The sequence below is a fragment of the Acomys russatus genome, chromosome 19, assembly GCF_903995435.1.
Source record: "Acomys russatus chromosome 19, mAcoRus1.1, whole genome shotgun sequence".
NCBI classification, from domain to species: Eukaryota; Metazoa; Chordata; class Mammalia; order Rodentia; family Muridae; genus Acomys; species Acomys russatus.
The window spans coordinates 47,221,099-47,239,157 of NC_067155.1; the positions used below are offsets into that span (position 1 = coordinate 47,221,099).

General features: G+C 47.4%; 1 protein-coding gene across 5 annotated transcripts in view; it reads right to left on the bottom strand.

Moving 5' to 3' along the window:
• The window catches only part of Sfswap (splicing factor SWAP), a 73,209-nt gene extending 67,029 nt beyond the window's left edge, over positions 1-6,180 (bottom strand). For 2 of the 5 annotated variants that reach the window (XM_051161403.1, XM_051161402.1), the window contains exons 1-4: positions 5,811-6,180; positions 3,255-3,424; positions 2,515-2,646; positions 160-245 (exon numbers count right to left, since the gene is read on the bottom strand). In XM_051161403.1, coding sequence (XP_051017360.1) covers positions 160-245; positions 2,515-2,646; positions 3,255-3,424; positions 5,811-6,028 — 606 coding nt within the window. In that variant the 5' untranslated portion in view covers positions 6,029-6,180. Of the gene's footprint in view, positions 1-159; positions 246-2,514; positions 2,647-3,254; positions 5,115-5,810 lie in introns of those variants that run through there. The other 3 variants (XM_051161405.1, XM_051161404.1, XM_051161406.1) reach the window with 2 other exon arrangements.
• Between the last annotated feature and the right edge of the window lie 11,879 nt (positions 6,181-18,059).

The window sequence follows — 18,059 nt, forward strand, 5'->3', positions numbered from 1 at the left end:
GGACCAGCACACCTGACACTCGTTTTTCTTCAGAGGTGAGGGAGCTGTGCTCTTTCTCCTCCAACTCACACGTGCAGTACCTGACAGCGGCTGAGCTTTACTACTGCGCCCTCACGCAACACAAACAGCAGCAGCAAGCTTGTGAAGAAGCACACATACCAGCTCCACGTCAGACGGGACACTTAATCCTAACGGGGCAACGAAAGGCTCTTCATTTTCTTCCAAGGTCTCAGCCTCACTTTTTTCTGTTAAAAAAATGAATAACTTCAGCATGATGTCTCAACAGTAGGCAATGACACCGTGTGGGCTTTTCCTGACCCTTCACTGACTGGGGGACCACTGCTTCCAGAAACCACTTCCAGCTCCCTGTTATCCCACCTCATTTGACTACCCCCATTCATGGATTCTAAGGGATAGAGGAGGGTGGTGCAGCAACAGGAGAGTGTTTCTGGGGCAGGTGGAAATCTGCACTCCAGCCTGGGTACTTCTCCAGCCCGAGATTCTGGGCATCTGCTTCCTCTATCCGTCTGTGTCTGTTTCAGTGCCGCCCAGATCACTTCCTGGCATAAAGGAGCTAGCTTACACGACCACCTCTCCCATAGCAGAATGCTTAAGGCTCAGCAGACACTCAACACACATTCTTTAAAGTGGGCATGGGCTTGCCACAGTGCATATGTGGACATCAAAAGATGACCTTGGGTATCAGTTCTTGCCTTCAACCTTGAGGCAGGGCTCTTTGTTGTTCTGGTAGTGTTCGGGCTAGCTGAACAGAGTCTCCATCTACCTGCCATCTCTCATAGCCAGGGTACGATTATAAATGCTTCTGCTATTGCACCCCCGCTTTTCGATGGGTCCTCATGGACGTGCAACGAATGCTTTTACCAAGCAAGTCACTTCTTTACACCCCTGATGAGTGTTCTTAAAGTCACTAATGTCCTCTGACAGTAATGTAGTCCTAGTATTGTAGTCTGTTCTATGCTAACTGGGTAATTTTCATACCCCGCTGGGGATAAAGTCTAGATCTTCTGTACCACGATGCTACATCTGCCTTTCCCAGACCCTCATTTAACATAGATGCATTTGCATTAACTGGCCTCAAAAACCACCCTCCAACTGTCTTGAAGTAGCACAAAATAATCAATGTCTGGAAAAAAATCAATTCTGATCACCAAATTACAAAACAATCAAACCCTCTCCACCCAAGCAAACCATCCATTTTTAAACATCTTTTTATTTCATCCATTTAGCATTTGTCTGCCATATATTGGACAAGATCTCACACGCTACACCTTTTCTGAATCCTAAGGTACTAAACATACCTCAATAGCCTTTATTTTTAAAATTACATTATTTTGTGTGTGACTGTGTATGTGTGGCAGTCAGAGGACAACTTGTAGGAGTTACCTCGTGGGTTCTAGGGATTTAGCTGACATTGTCTGTAGGATGTGATCCAGCTTTCTATTTTAAGTATATGAACAGCGTTCCGATGTTAAAGGTCTTCCTCTTCTTCAAACAGAGCATCCTGATTGTCAAGACATGTCCCTAACGTCTGAAGTTGACATCACTGTTACTGAAAACAGATGATATGTCCTACTGTGAAAATGATGCTCTCAGGGCTCACAGAAATGACCAAGGACTCTGCTTACGTTGTTAAGTGCATGGAGGCTAGTTTGTTTTTTGGTTTTCCAGACAGGGTTTCTCTGTGTAGCCCTGGCTGTCCTGGAACTCACACTGTAGACCAAGCTGACCCTGAACTCACAATCTGCCTGCCTCTGCCTCCTGGAGTGCTAGGGTTACAAGCATGTGCCCCCCGCCTGTCTCAGTGCTTAGTTTTTTGACAGCACTATTTTCCAGAGTTGCCACATTAGCCTAGGGAGGGCACTGACTTCAAACTTTAATGCTATACTAACAGGCCTGTCTTTTCGTTTTGTGTTAACAAGCCCCTCAGGCATCTTCCCACTGAACACTTCTGCTAGGGACAGGATATACAGAAAGAGATTCATAGGAGAGACAGGGATGTTAACAATCCCTGGGCAAACCTGACTTTCCGATGTCCCCAGAATAGATACTGACACTACGGAAGTGTGGTGGTTAGGGTAAGAATGGCCTCCATGCCCGAGCGTCTCTGTCTGTCTCTCCCTATGGGTCAGGATACAGGATACAGGATAACAGACTAAGCCTCTGAAATGATAAGCTAACCACAGCTCACTGCTTTCTATCATAAGACTTGACTTGGTCATGGTGTCTCTTCACACACAATGACTAAGATAGGAAGAATGTGTGTCCAACGCAGAACCATGACCCCGGGATGAGGAACTCAGTGAGACCCACCCAAAGAGGAACAGGCAAGAAGCCAGTGAATCCAGGTGGCTAACCAATGTAAGAACTGCCTTTCCACTGCCACTCACAACTCATCTTCTAGGTTCTAGCTTTGCTCCAGCAACAGAAGGAGCCTCACAGTGTGCCAGGGGTGCTGCAGTCAGTACCGTGAGGGCAAGCCTTCCTTCCCCTTACCTCTTTGCTTTGAAGGTTCCTCCTCTTCCGTGGGCTCTGATGGGTCGTAATAGTCACTGCCGTAAGTAAACCCTACGGCACTGTAGCTCCCATCCTCTGCTAGGGCTTCACTCAATCTTTTGTATTCTTCCTCTTGAATAAAAACGAGACTTTTATTAACAAAAATGGAAGTTTACTGAGAAAAACTTCACACACTCCTACAGTGCAGCTATCAGTAAAGCATACAATACATTTTTTTCAGTCTCTTATTGAGGAGAAAATGTTCCTGGAAATGCACACTTAGTATCTATCAGCATGTACTTTTGCCAGTACGTGTTTACCCACAGACAGAAGAATACACGTCTTTTATGGAAAATTTCTTCCTGCTGAGGAAATTTTGGGATTAGGAACTGTATTAAAAAGATCACTAAAGCAAAGACAAGAACATCGATTTTAATTCATACGATACTGTTAAAGAAGAACAGTTAAAGAGTTTTGTTTTTTGGGTTTGTTTGTTTGTTTGTTTTTTGTTTTTTCAAATCCCAGTCTGCCCTCAAAAGCTGGGAAAATTCTCTGTGGCTCTACATATAAACTATCCTGAGGTCCTCTCAGAACGCAAAGACTCCTGTTTTTCCAATCCACTGGGTACTGTCAAGATAATATCAGAAAGAGTGAGTATAAAAAAAATGAATGGGAGTAACTTTTTAAATACTTAAAATTTTTAAAAGGTGTGGCTAAAGTAAGTCTTTCTTGAGCAGTACCTTGCCTTGCCTCCTCCTCAAGCAAGTCCGTATGCAAGGCTAAATACCTCTCTTCATCACACAGCGCCTCTACCCGCGCCTCCTCTTCCGACAGCTGGTAGTCTCGGTTCCACGTAGCATACTCAGCATCGTAGGCGGAGAGGTCATGCAGGTGACCACGCCCGTCGTATCTGTAATGTGAACAGGCTGGTCAATGGACGGAAGTCTACACCCATGCTGATTGCGTGTGACACTCTCTGCACATACTTACCAATTAAAATAATGAAATAAAAGTATTAAAACAAATGCCAAGCTTCAGATTTATATTTAACGTGACTAGTCATCTCTCACCTACTTTTAAACTGAAATAATCATAACAAAGTCTAAGTGCCTCTCTACAGCACAACAGAACTTAGAGCTAAAGGCAGACAGTCCTTTAGGGCAGAAAATGGATCCCCCTTGCTAGCAGTTCTTACCATGTATGCTTTGGTCAACCATTCAATGCCACTTGCAAAAAAATATGTTCTCAGTAGTTAAATATCACAGCTTACATTCACACAGACCGAGTCCATAAATACCTATCCGACAGAACCAAACGGGCGAAATTTCCTCGCTTCTTCCTGCTAGTCCCGAACTCTCAGGAGAAATCTTCACCAAAGAAACTTGCGTCCATTGGAGGTAAAATCTTGGCTAGGCTCGCCCCTAGCCACTTGGCTGAGGAAAGAAGTGCTGGGTTATGTGGTAGAGAGACACACATACAAAGGAACAGTGACATATACATGCAGTTTAAGGAGGTTCACTGCAAACACAGCAAAACCATTGGAAGGCGCAGATTCAGCATGTCCCTTGAGCTTTATATCCCAGGATGAAGACACATCATTGAAGACCAATGAGTACTTTACCAAATTAGGAATAAGAAGAGCACTTTCTGCTATGTTTGAACACAAGAGTCAATTGGAGATGCTGCCAACATACAACTGCCAGACAGTAAATGAGTTAGTGAAATTTAATACTCAAATTTAGGTTGCAAAAGTGAATGTGGAAAGAGAAACAAAAGTTTGAGTAATTTATCAATGCTGACTTTTGTAATGGAGACCAAATTAAGGACGGAAAAAGTACACCACAGGAAAAAAGCCAAAAATTCCTGGGGACCCCAACTGTTTCATTTTATTATCAAAAGTTGTTTAACTTTGATGTAAACCTCCTTAACTTACAAATGTATTATTTTCAAATAGTACACATATACATGTGTGGTGTTTGCTCCCCACCAGTTTTGGGAGATCTAACTCAAATCATGCACAGAATGATATGGAAACTGCATCCGGAGCAGAGGTTTCAGCATTTGCCCAACATGAACAGTGCACATCACAGTGAGTGCCTGGGAAGCACCATCACTTGCTATCAACCGAGGTTCAACAGCACAGCACATTCCAGCAGAGTGGACCGGCAGATCCAGAGCCCAGCTCATCTGCAACACTCCCTTCATGAGTCCTTCCTCCTAGATCTCTCCCCAGATGGAGATGTAAGGGGCTGGAAAGGCCTACTGGGCATTAATGTGTCCGTTCTGGCCAGCTCAGAGGTCACATCCCTACAGTCATGCATGTTCCAAGTCTTTGCAGAATCCAGTTTTACTTGTCTCAAACGTTGGGTTTCCTTCACTTGGAGAAAACCACTCCACAGCTTAATGGTTGCTCACAGTTAGCCTTTCAGTCCTGGCCCCAGAAGCAACACTGCCCAATGGAAGGACAAATACCCAAACCCAGCATAGAGGAGAAGGAAAGAGGGGCTGAAGACATGAGAAGCGGGGTGGGGAGCAAACCACCCACATCATGTAATGCCATCCTTTTCAAATCAAACACCTTTAGAAATCCACAGTCCCACCCCCTCCTTTTACCCTCAACTCGGGGCACCCTTAAGTGAGTGTGATTTGAAAAGAAACAACACAAAGATAACCCAGCTCCACCCTTCGGCTTTAGGAAACAGTGAAACCAGCTCTAAGAAACGCTACCCCTAAGAGCAAGGTCCGCACTGGGTCGACTGGCCTCCAACAGACGGCAACTTCAAATGGTCAAATGGTCGCATAACCGCGGGGAGGGGCTCGCCGGACGCCAAAAGTCAAGCCGGCGGCCAGAGACGGTTCAGGCTAACTCCCGGGGGGTCCAAAAGAAGCTTCTCTACCCACGGCCTCGGCGTGCGGCGCTTCGGAGGAACAAAAGCGCACTCCCGGGCTCCCTCCCGCACAGCGAGCGGAGGGACAGCGGCACCCGCCCCACGGCGCGGGCGGGAGGCCCGGGCAGCTTTCACCGCGCTGAGTCGCCAGCGGCAGCCCGGGCTCGAGGGGTTGCGGGAGCAGAGTCGATCCCTCCGGCGACGGCGCGGCGCCAGCTCTGGCCGGAGCCTTAGGGCCGGTTTCACCGTCCCCTCCCCCCGGACGCCGGGGAAACGTGGGGGCAGGGAGGCCCCGGGTCCCCGGGCTCCGCAAAACCCCCTTTCCGGTCCTGGCCATCAAGTCAACATCAGGCGAAATCAAGCGGGCGAGGGAGGGGGGAGGGTCGACGGGTGGGGGGAGGAACCGACCTGTCGATGAGGATCTTGTGGTCCCCCATCCAGGGGATGAGGTGCTGTCCCTGTTCTTGGGCCAAAGCCCGCTCGTCGTCGCGGAACAACTTGCAGGCATAGCCGAAAACCAGAAGCTCCACCCGGTTGCCCCCAGTGCCCGAGCCGCCGGGCCCGGCCTCCTCCTTCGCTCCGCCTTTCCTCTCTGGCTTGGCGCGGCCCCCGCCGGCACCGTACATGACAGCGTCCCCGATGTCCGGGCCGGTCTGCAGCTGGGCGGCACAACGTCCCTGATGCCTCGCCTGGTCTACCCCCTCAGTCAAAGGCGCCGCATCCTCGTCGCAACTTCAACACAGCCGCCATAGCGAGCCACAAAATGGAGGAAACGCAACTTCCGGTGGGACAGCACTTCCGGAAGTGACAGTGGTAGATTCGCTACGGCCACGAGCCGTTTGAGTCACTTAAAAAATATGTAGACCGTAGGTTTCGTTGTCCAAGTCTATCTTACGATGGAAATTTGTGTCCATGAAAATATTTTATTTCTTTTTTTTTTTTGGAGGCCACGTAAAACTTGGCGAAAGCGCGGTTTGTGGCTGCGCGCCTACTTTCGCTGCAGCTGAGAAGCCGCGAGGTGTAGAGGCGAAGCTGCATTTTGTTAGGCGCCGGTCCCTGCTTATTGAGGCCAGCAAGGTTTGGCTCGTTTTTGACATCCCGGATTTTAGATCCCTAGGAAGCCGGGGCTCAGAAGGTTTCTAAGACTTGTGAGCCATAAACATTCGAGGTTGCGGGCTTTTGGTGCCTGAGGGAAACCCCAGCTAGGAGACAGGGCAACCGGATTTTGTTTGTTTGTTTTGTATTTCCAGACAGGGTTTCTCTATATTATCTTGGCTGTCCAGGACTCACTTTGTAGATCAAGCTGGCCTCGAACTCACAGGGATCCACCTGCCTCTGCCTCCCAAGTGCTGGAGTTAAAGGCGTGCGCCACCACACCTGGCTCAATTTGCAGTTTAAAAATTAATAAATCTAACAAAAAAATCTAGATGTATTAACATGAGACATGCTGAGGAATGATAGGAAAATATGAGCTTTTGTTTGCCATAATTACTAGGCTTCTATAAGGGCAGAAAACCTATGTAGTATGAAAACACTGCGATTCTTACAATATTGTAGTGGTTCTGAGCTGTGACGTTTTAGGTTGTGTCGCACGATCACACACACTCCAGTGCAGTTTGCATGCTGTGTGCTCAGAACTAAGGCCGCAGCTAAGTCACGTGATGCAGCAGCTGAACACTGCCAGAAACACCCTGGGGTCATTACACGCTTGATTTGAATTTCCAAAAAAAAAAAAATTTTTTTTTTTTTTTTTGCATTCGGAAACCTTTTGCTCTGGCCTCTGACGCCTCCCTCCAGTCACATGACCTCATCTGGGCTGTGGAAGCACAGTTTGAGAAGTGGTTGGGGGGCAAGAAGCTGCTTGCCTTACACACATGAGCACCTGAGTTCAATTTCCAGAACCCATGCAAAAAGTGTTGGGTGTACTGGTGGGTGCTTACAGTCCTGTGGCTCTAGAAAGGTCTAGATGGCCAGCCATTCTGGTTTACCTGATGAGTTCTAGGCCAGTGAAAGGTCCTGTTTTTTTGTTTTAAGTGGACAGCACTTGAGAAATGACAACCAGTGCTGTTCCCTGGCACACGTTTGAGTTTCATTTAAGTCTTTCCTAGGACGATGCCCCTTAACAGTGTAAGGCAGTGACTTGTGACCCACTCGCTATATGAGCTGCCTTTTGGGGCCACATATCTGTGGTGTAGTTGATGCATGGACTGTTGCCACCTGACTCAGGCGCCTTGCTATCTGCGCCTTGGTTGGCCGGTGTTGTTTGTTTTTAACAAAATCTCAATTGTTCAATTTTTACCGATAAAGACTCAGGAGCCAGATGCTGGGGTGAAAACCTGCCACCTCAGAGAGGCAGAGAGAACATACCCAGCTGACCTCCCAAAATAATAAGGAAGCTCACCTCCAGATTGTCTCAAAACCCCTCAAACTGAATGCCCCCCTTTCACTTCCTGTCCTCCTGACTTTCTCTTACTCTCCCTGTTTTTTTTTTTCCAGTGTTCACTCCCTGATGACTGGTTGCTTGCACTTGACCTAGGATTAACTTTATTTAATCTTGTTTACAGTACTCAAGCAGAAAGTGCTTGCATTAAAGGTGTGTGCTAGGGCTGAGCCACACCACAATTTAGAAATGAGTTTTTCTAGTAAACAACACCATCTCAGGGTTCCCAGCATGATCAGATGTCTTACAACAGACTGGCTCACAGTGAGAGCGAGATCTCAATGGTCCCTCAGGCCCTTATTTGTGAATAATAAATTGATTTCTTGTAATTTGTTGCACGAAGTGTTTTCTGCCTCGCTGGGTTCAGACATACCATTAGCCAGTGCACAGTGAATGCACCTAACATTGAGCCCTCGTGGCCTCTGTGGCTTGCTGTGCTCTGGAGGCCACCACTGGCAAGCCCCTCCTGAGTTCAAGTCCCACAATTTATGTTGTGTTCTCTAGCTTTATTTGAACTTTTTTTTTGGGGGGGGGGGAGGGCGGTGGCTGTTACAAACTGATACAGAAGTCTCAACAGAAACTGCCCGGGTTTTTTTTTATCCTGTGGGAACCTGGCTGAGTTCATCAGGGGACCTCTGAGATGTAAAATAACAAGACCTGGAATCCTAGGTTGGTTTTGATCCAAGGAGGTTAGGTTGTTTCTGTGTGGAGCCCTGTCCAATGGCACATACAGTTGCACGTGTACATAAGAACTACATGTCACCGGGCATGGTAGTTCACACCTTTAATTCCAGTACTTGGGAGGCAGAGGCAGGTGGATCACTGCAAGTTTGAGGCCAGCCTGGTCTACAAAGTGAGTCTAGGACAGCCAAGGGTACACAGAGAAACCCTGTCTTGAAAACAAACAAACAAACAAAAAACAAACTACATGTCTGGTGGGCAGACTCCAGTGTTGCTTGCTTCTTTTTTTTTTTTTTTTTTTTTTTTTTTTCCTTTTTTAGAGACAGTCTCATGTAGCCCAGGCTGGCCTCAAAGTTGTCATGTATTACCTTGAACTTCTGATCCTCCTGAATCTACTTCCTGAGTGTTGGGATTATAGAAGTGCACCACCGCACCTGGTCCTGGGGATGGAACCCAGAGCCTCATGTGTAGTAGGCAAGTACTTTACAAACTGAACTGTATCCTTAGCCCATCACTTGAATTTAATACCAACTTTAGAGGTACCTGGATTAAACCACACCGCTGGAGCTTGCCAAGGCTGCTGCCTTTGGGAATATGTGACCTATTTCAAAGGAAGTTTGATTATGCATAAGGGCATGGTTTTGACCTTCTGTCATCAAAAAGTCACCTCTCAGAAACCAGTACAGACTCTATTGAAGGGTTGGTGGGTGATTGGAGCTGCCTCAAAGATCCTGAAAAACAACTTTAGCCTGCGACATCTCCCGCATGTCAGAGGCTTGAGATAAGCTGACCTGGTGAATGTCCTGCTGCTTAGCTTCTCCGCAGTGGACTTGGAAAAAGGTGTCCATGGCCTTAACTTCCTAGGAAGAGGCTAAGGAGTTTGTTCAAGGCCCCAGACTCCTGACTAGCTGCATGGGCATCCTGGTATGGCCAGGGATGCTCCATGGGTTCTGCTCCACGCAGAAGCCAGAGCTCCTTGTGTCTGTTTTCACAAGGTTTAGAGTCAAGTTGGGGCAACACCTGCTAAAGGATGATTGTTTAACATTTTCCAGCTACGTCTCATGTTTCCCTGGCCTACTCTGAGCTGTGGTGGACGATGGTCTTGAGCTTTGGATCCTCCCGTCTCTACCTCTCAAATGCTGAGTTACAAGCATGAGTCACCATGCTGGCTTTACGTCAGTGGTCCTCAACCTTCCTAATGCTGCGACCCTTTAATACAGATCCTCACGTTGTAGTGACCCCCCCACCCCACCCCGGCCATAAAAATTATTTTCATTGCTACTTTATAACTAATTTGTTCCTTTTATGAATCATACTGTAAATATCTGCATTTTCTGATGGCCTTAGGTAAGCCCTGAAGGGGGTCTCGACCCACAGGTTGAGAACCACTGCTTTATGTGATTTTCGGGCTCTAACATAGCTTTGTGTGGGCTAGGCAAGTGCTTCACGAGCTGAGTCCCAACATCCTGTTTTGCTGTTTTGTTGAGATGAGGTCTCAACCATACATAGCCTAGGATGATGCTGATCTTCCAGTCTTAGCCTTCTGAATGCTGGGATAAGAGGCTCTTGTGCCCCCACACCCACTCACCCTCACGTCCTTAAAATCAAAGTGTCCTGGTTGCGGTGTGCGAGGTGCGTCATGTCCTCGGCTTGACATCTTAACAGCTTAGTTTGGAGAGGAATGAAGTGGAGTTGTGCCAGATGCAATGGCTGCACACTGGCTGGCAAAGGGGAACTTTATTTTTGAGGTAGAGACAGGAGCTCATCTCAAAATTTGACAATGATTTCAGTTTCTCTCTCTCTCTCTCTCTCTCTCTCTCTCTCTCTCTCTCTCTCTCTCTGTCTCTCTCTCTCTCTCTGAAAGCTCTAAGCCCCCAAAACAACAACAACAACAAATTTTAGGTCAGCAGCAGGTGTTTCTTCAAGCAGTAGTGTTTTTTAAGGAGAGAGAGAGAGAGAGAGAGAGAGAGAGAGAGAGAGAGAGAGAGAGAAGGAAGTCTGTGTTAGGATGAGTTGATAAATACTGATTGAACCTGTTAGCCAGTGTGGTCAAATAATGAACTTTGACTGCAGCACTGTGTTGTTTTAGTCAGGCATAAGGAAATGGAAAAATAAATGACCTTGGTGCCTATCTTCAGGAATGTAATCTAACAGTTTAGCAAGGCAGAGGGACAGGGTGTGGGTGGGCAAGATCTGTGGGCACCATGTACCTTTTCCTTTTCCTTTTTATGATGTCTGGGACTGCAGCCCATGGGACGGTGCCACCCACAGTTAAACTGGGGTCTCTCACCTCAGTTATCCTAATCTAACAGGGTCTCCCAGGCATGCCCAGGTGATGTCAGTTGCCAATCAATGTTAAGTACCACCCCACCCTACTCCATCTTTGGGCCACTGACATGAAGTCTGGGTTTAAATAGAAGGCAATCATGAAGCAGTCCTAGCTGGGTGATGGTGGCGCCCGCCTTTAATCCCAGAACACAGAGGCATTTGGATCTCTGTGAGATCAAGGCCAATCTGGTTAAAAAGTGAGTTCCAGGACAGCCAAGGCTACACAGAGAAACTCTGTCTCCAGAAAACCAAGAGCCAATAAACAAATAAACGAATGAATAAATAAATAAAAAGTAAGCAAGTCTCTGAGTTTGACTTTCTTCCCTCCTCATCCGTAAGCCTGTAAAAGTTTTTGAGAATCTCATGGACAAGAATAGGAAGCTAGGCCAGGAGGTGGTGGTGCACGCCTTTAATCCCAGCACTCGGGAGGCAGAGGCAGGTGGGTTGCTGTGAGTTCGAGGCCAGCCTGGTCTACAAAGATAATCCAGGACAGTCAAGGCTACACAGAGAAACCCTGTCTCGAAAAACCAAACCAACAACACAAACAAAAGAATAGGAAGCTCTCTCACAGTCAAAACACATCGTTGTTGCACACACCGGGCTCACTGGCCACTGACGTCAGGGCATTCAGCTGTCTCTGCCTCCCATCTCAGCCCTGAAGCAATCTTGTCTTACTTCAACATAAGTAAGCATCTGTCTTGACATGGGGTCTGGAGATCCAAGCTCAAGTCTTCATGCTTGAGTCACAAGCAGTTTACCCACCCAGCCTCCTCCTCAGCCCCTAAAGCCTTTTCTTTTTCTTCTCCCCCTCCCACCCACCTCCCACCCCAAGACAGGCTTTCTCTGTGTAGCCCTACCTGTCCTGGAACTCACTCTGTAGACCAGGCTGGCCACAAACTCAGAGATTCACCTGCCTCTGCCACCACTGCCTGGTTACTTTTCTTAATAAATACACACTCTGCTTTCTGCTAGAAATCCTTTTATAGGGCAAAGCTAAGAACCTCATTTTCGCCTGACGGAAGTTGTCTGAGGTTCTCCCCAGGTTCTGCACAGCGCTGCATCTTCTGCTTTTGCTGACGGAATTATATGAGTCCCTTGGTCCCTTTCCAACTTAGCTATAATACCGGAGCTGGAAGCATGGAGAGAATTAAATTCATGTCAGATCATAAAAGAAGCTCCATTACTTATATGGCAGAGGTGGAGTAGAAAAACCCAGCTGGTTGAAAAAGATGCTGTGCCCTGCAAGTCTTGGGTCAAGTGTGTCTTGGAGGCTGCAGTCCCTAGTGAATTCATAATTGGCTTGCCTTTTCACATAAGAGCCAATATCACGATCATACCTTGGGTCTCCAAGTGGACCCAGTGTGCTACTGCCTGCCCCCACCAACCCCCATCTCACCATAAAGCCTAGTGTAGCCTCAGATAAGCTGCCCTCAAACTCAGGATCAGTGCTGGTGTCATAGAATAAGGATGCCTGGCTCCAGAGGTCTTTCTTTAGGATCCTGTAGACACATTTCTTCTTTGGTGTGCAGCTCTCTATAGTTGTGACAAAAATAACTGAGGAGAGGAACTCAAGGCAGGAAAGGGTTATTTGGACTGATATTGCAGAGGTTTCAGTTCATGGACCATTGTGTCTGGGCAGGGGGAGGGAGAAAGAAGGAGGGGGGGCGGGCGAACAGGGGAATGGAATGTGAACCCATGCCTACTTTCTTCAGTAGGCCCCACTTTCCAAAGTGTCCTCTGTCTCCCAGTAGGCCACAGTTAAGCTATGAATTCACCAGTGGACTGATTAATCCACCAACAGGGCCAGAACCCTAGTTAGATATAACCATTGCCACAGTGGAGACCAAAACCGTCAATGCATGAGCTTTGTGGGGGCACTTCAGAGTATGTCCTAGTTTGCTTTCTGTTGCTATGAAAAACAACACAACACAAAGCAGCTATGGGAGGAAAAGGTTTCTTTGGCTAAGGATTAGAGTCTCTCATCAAAGGAAGTCAAGGCAGGAACTCAAGCCAGGCAAGAACGGAAACAGTGACCATGGAGAAATACTGCTTTCTGGCTTGACCTCTAGTTCAAGTTCAGCTTAGGCCCCATGCTCAGAGATGACACAGTCCGCAGTGTGCAGACCCTCCTACATGAATTAGCCATCAAGAAAATGTCCCACAAACGTGCCATAAGCCAACCCGATGGAGGCATTTGCTCAGTTGCAATTTCCTCTTCCCAGGTTGACAAAACTATGACAGTCCATGTAAGAATAACTTTCATTCTCCTGATTTAATTGTTGTCATCTCAGAGGCTTACTGCCTCTGTCTGCTAACCTAGGCCTACTCTTGAAAGTTACTAGCCTCCGTACAATCAAACTAGGCCTAGAATCTCTTCAGCCTCTGAGACTTACTGCTGATTAAGCTCACCCTTTCTAGTCCTCTCTGAACTCCGGCTGGCTGGTTCAACTCAGCTGTTCTGGCTCAAACTTCTCTCCCAGCTGACTGAGTCAATCTGGCTTCTCTCAGTTTCTCACTGAATTGCTCTGCTTGGCTTCAAACTAACTCTAGCAATCTATTATAATTTTCTGGCTCCTTCTCATTCTCTGCCTCATTCTGTCTTCACCTCTGTCTAGCTAGTTCTCTCTTCAACCTGTCTCTGTAGAACTACCTCTGAATTTCATGAACTGAACTGCCATGAACTCAACTCCACTGTGTTGTAACCGGCTTAAGCTCTAGAGCCCCTCTGTTGAGACCTACCTTAGTTCCTAGCATAACTGTGGCTCCTCCATTAACACCAACTATCACTCTTAGCATATCACAAGTCATTTTACTCCCAAGTCTCCATTTTGATTATAAGGTGAAATTAAGTTCAAGTTCTCAGACCTTACGTGCTTGAAACCAGAAAGATTCGAGGCTTGCTCCTTAGAATAAAACTTTAGGAGCTGGAGAGATGGCTCAGAGGTTAAGAGCACTGGCTGCTCTTCCAAAGGTCCTGAGTTCAATTCCCAGCAACCACATGGTGGCTCACAAGCATCTATAATGAGATTTGGTGCCCTCTTCTGGCATGCAGGGCTACATGCAGGCAGAATACTGTAGATAATAAGTAAATCTTGGAGAAAAAAGAATAAAACAATAGACGATAAATTCATGTTCTGCTTGGGTTAAAAATAAATGACGTTCTATTAGAATTAAAACCGCAACATCCTGCTATGTTCCTTACTCCCAGAAGGCTAGAATGCCCCTAAAAGCTCCCCTACCCTAAATCCCAGCCAGTCAATTTAAAATGCTTTGTCTAGCCATCTGGACACATTGTGCTTAGAACAAAATCGATTCTTCTTGTATTAGCTAATCAAAATGATGTAATTCTGCCCTCCCCCTTGCTTCCCACCTGATTACCTGGTTGTCACCTCGTTATGGTTTTTCTTATAAAAAGCATGCCTTAGAAACAGACTGCCATTATAGTCTGGCATATTCTCTCTCTCTCTCTCTCTCTCTCTCTCTCTCTCTCTCTCTCTCTCTCTCTCTCCTTCTCTCTTTTGTTTTTGTTTTTGTTTTTTTTTTTTGAAACAGGGTCTCTCTAAGTAGCCTTGGATGTCCTGGAGTCACTTTGTAGACCAGGCTGGCCTCAAACTCACAGACATCTGCCTGCCTCTGCCTCCCAAGTGCTGGGGTTAAAAGCCTGCGCCACCACACCTGGCCTAGAATTCTTGATGAAGGGACTCTGGGCTCCTCTTCATCCTCTTCTTTCTTTTAGGCAGTGTACATCCTAAACTACTCAGGGTGGCTCTGGCTCAGGTTTCAGGAAATGGGCCCAAGCCAGCAAAATAAGTTAAAAAAACAAGTTTACCCAGCACTTCCTGTGTAGAAGCTCATCCTCAGAGAGGAACAGGGTGTGTGTGCAGAGATACAGGGCATTCCAAATTTATTTAGAATGATGGCAGCTTGGGAGGCAAGGTAGCACTGGGAACAGAAGATGCGGTCTGTAAGCCGTTATACATCTTGTTCACAGCATACCAAGCAGGCATTAAAAAGCCTATAATGCAGACAAAGACGCTGGAACAAAGACACTCATTACGGCGGGGTGTGAAATAAAAGCTCAAGATGAATGTTTGTAGATAGGAAATCGCCTAAGTAAGTTACAGAACATCTTAAGGTGGTGGGACGTGGAGCCATTAAAAATAATGAGGGCACTGAAATACTGCCATTTGGAATCATGTAATATATAAGAATGCACTAAAAATGCTGCCGTTTGTGGGCGCATGCCTGTGTGTATGTGGGCAGGTGTGAGCCGGGGTGTGCGTGTTGGCGGCGGGGGAGGGGGGAGGGGGCAGGTTTGTGTGTACATGCCTGTGTGTATGTGGGCAGGTGTGAGCTGGGTGTGCGTGTTGGCGGGGGGGGGGGGGGGGGAGGGGGCAGGTTTGTGTGCACATGCCTGTGTGTATGTGGGCAGGTATGAGCCGGGTGTGTGTGTCGGCGGTGGGGGAGGGGGGAGGGGCAAGGGAGGGGGGAGGGGAGGGGGGAGGGGAGAGGGCAGGTTTGTGTGTACTTGTTTACATACACAATCTCTCTGGAGTAGGTCGTATGGACAGACGGATCACTGCTGTCCACAGACAGACCAGCAAGGTTTTGTGAAGTCAAAGTAACAACAACAATGACAACAACAACACTACAGGGGGTTGTGGGGGGGGATGCTACTGGTTATTAAGAGCTCTTACTGCTCTTCTGGAACATCCAAGTTCAGCTCCCAGTTCTGTATCAGGCGCTCACAAGCGCCTGTCGCTCCAGTTCTAAGGAATCTGGTCCCTCTTTCTAGCCTCGGCGGGCACCCCCACACACATGGGACTTACATAGACGAACACATGTGCACGTAAATACACAATAAAACCTTATTTGAGATGGGTTCGGTCCTCAGCACTGCAGGAACTGGGCATAGGGGTGCAGACCTGCAGAGTGCTGCAATTCTAGCACTTTTTTTGTTTTTTTGTTTTTTGTTTTGTTTTGGTTTTTTGAGACGAGGTCTCTCTGGGTAGCCTCGGCTGTCCTGGACTCTCTTTGTAGACCAGGCTGGCCTCGAACTCACAGCAATCTGCCTGCCTCTGCCTCCCGAGTGCTGGGATTAAAGGCGTGCGCCTCCACGTTCGGCTAATTCTAGCACTTTGGAAGTAGGAGCAGGAGTCCAAGGCCAGTCTTAGCTTCATGGTCAAGAGGCCAGCCCTGGGTTATGTGAGATCCTGTCACAAAGGGGGGGGGAGCCGAGAAAGGAACCCTCTAGCGAAACAATGAGGGATTTTTTTCTTTTCTCCTCATTGTAACCATTTTGTATTTCACTCATTTGTGCTTTAGGCGTGTCTTATTTTGGGGGAATGAAAACAATAAATAAAAAGTAACAGTTGCAGAACCAGATGTTCACACAAGGTCCTTGGTGAAGCTTCTTGGCAGTGGTTCAAAGCTACCAGCTCTGGCCCCAGATGTCCCCTCTGTTGTCACCCTAGCTAGAAGCCATTGCTCGGAGCCTCCAGTGTCTCCTCTCCAAGTCTGTAGTCCTCTCACATATAGTTTGTATCTTTTTTTCTTTTTTTTTTTTTTTGAGACAAGGTCTCTCTCTCTCTCTCTCTCTCTCTCTCTCTCTCTCTCTCTCTCTCTCTCTCTCTCTCTGTAGCACAGGTTGGACCTCATTATGTAGCACAAGATGGTCTCAAGGTAATCTTCCTGCCTTGGGATTACAGGCATGAGCTTACATCAACACACTGTATCTTCAGGAAGCTATGACTGTTGAGAATACTCTGGCTTTCTGGGCTTTTTTTTCCTTCTTTTTAAAAAAGATTTATTTATTTATTATTATTTATACCGCGCTCTGCCTGCATGTACACCTGAAGGCCAGAAGAGGGTATCAGATCACATTATAGATGGTTGTGAGCCACCATGTGGTTGCTGGGAATTGAACTCAGGACCTCTGGAGGAACAGTCAGCGCCCTTGACCTCTGAGCCATCTCTCTAGCCCCTTTCCGGGCTTTCTTAACCAGTTACACAGTGTCCACACAGAGAGACCTGCCGTCACTGCTTTCTTACTGGCCCACAAACTACCAGGATGCTAGGTCGAAGTCCATGGCCCTAGTTGCATGCTATTGGCTGCTCACCCCACATTACCCACAAATAAGCCCCTCAAGCTTCTTTCCTGTCCCAGGGCCCCCAACCACTCTTCATACAGTGCAGGTTCTGCTACCTGAGTCCCTTGTGGCTGTGACTGTCCCCACTCTCGTTATGTGCAACAATTCAGGCAGATTAGAGATGCCAAGAGGAGTGGTCCCCAATCCTTGTCCTCTTGGGAGAGGGCATGGTCTGTGCCATGTTCATCTGTGCTGGGCCAGGAGAGGGTGGGTAGGGAACAGGGTTGAGGTGGGATGGGGAGAATGGGGAGTTGGAGAATGGCTCAGGGGGTGATCTTATTGCCACTGGGTCCTAATTCATTAACTACTCAGTCCTGGGTAGCTACTAGTTGGGGGGCGGAGGGGAGGGTTTCATAAGAGCTTTCGGAGACTCCCATCTCACGCCCAGAACACTGTTTTACACCTGAAAAGACACCAGTGGTCAGAATCACCCCTCCCCATAACCCCAGTTTCCATCCTCTTTCCACAATCCATTCCCCTCTTCCAATGCTCAGACCACTGTCTGTGCAGCCTGAAGGGCCATGCATCTCAGTCTTCCCAAGCGAGGACCCTGAACCCTGAGATGAGGCGGTGAAGCTGGTAACTCATCCTGGAGCATCTCTAATTGTCACCGGACTGTCCTGGAAGCATCTTGAGTTCCAATGTGGCTGGAGGCATGCATTCTGTTCTAAGAGTTCAAAGTCTAGGTTGCACTGTAGCAGAAGGGAACCCGTATAAGCTGTGTCGCTAGTTTTTCCTTTGGAGGACAGACACAGGACAGATTCAGAGTCCTAGGAGTCTTTCAGGGTGGAGACGAGGCCCATTGGGCTCACGGGAAACACTTCCGTAGGCTTTGAACTTTTTCTTTTTCTTTTCTTTTTTCTTTTTCTTTCTTTCTTTCTTTCTTTCTTTCTTTCTTTTTTTTTTTTTTGTTTGTTTAGACAAGGTCTCTCTGTGTAGCCTTGGCTGTCCTGGACTCACTTTGTAGACCAGGCTGGCCTTGAACTCACAGTGATCCACCTGCCTTTGCCTCCTGAGTGCTGGGATTAAAGGCACACACCACCACGCCCGGCTTGGCTT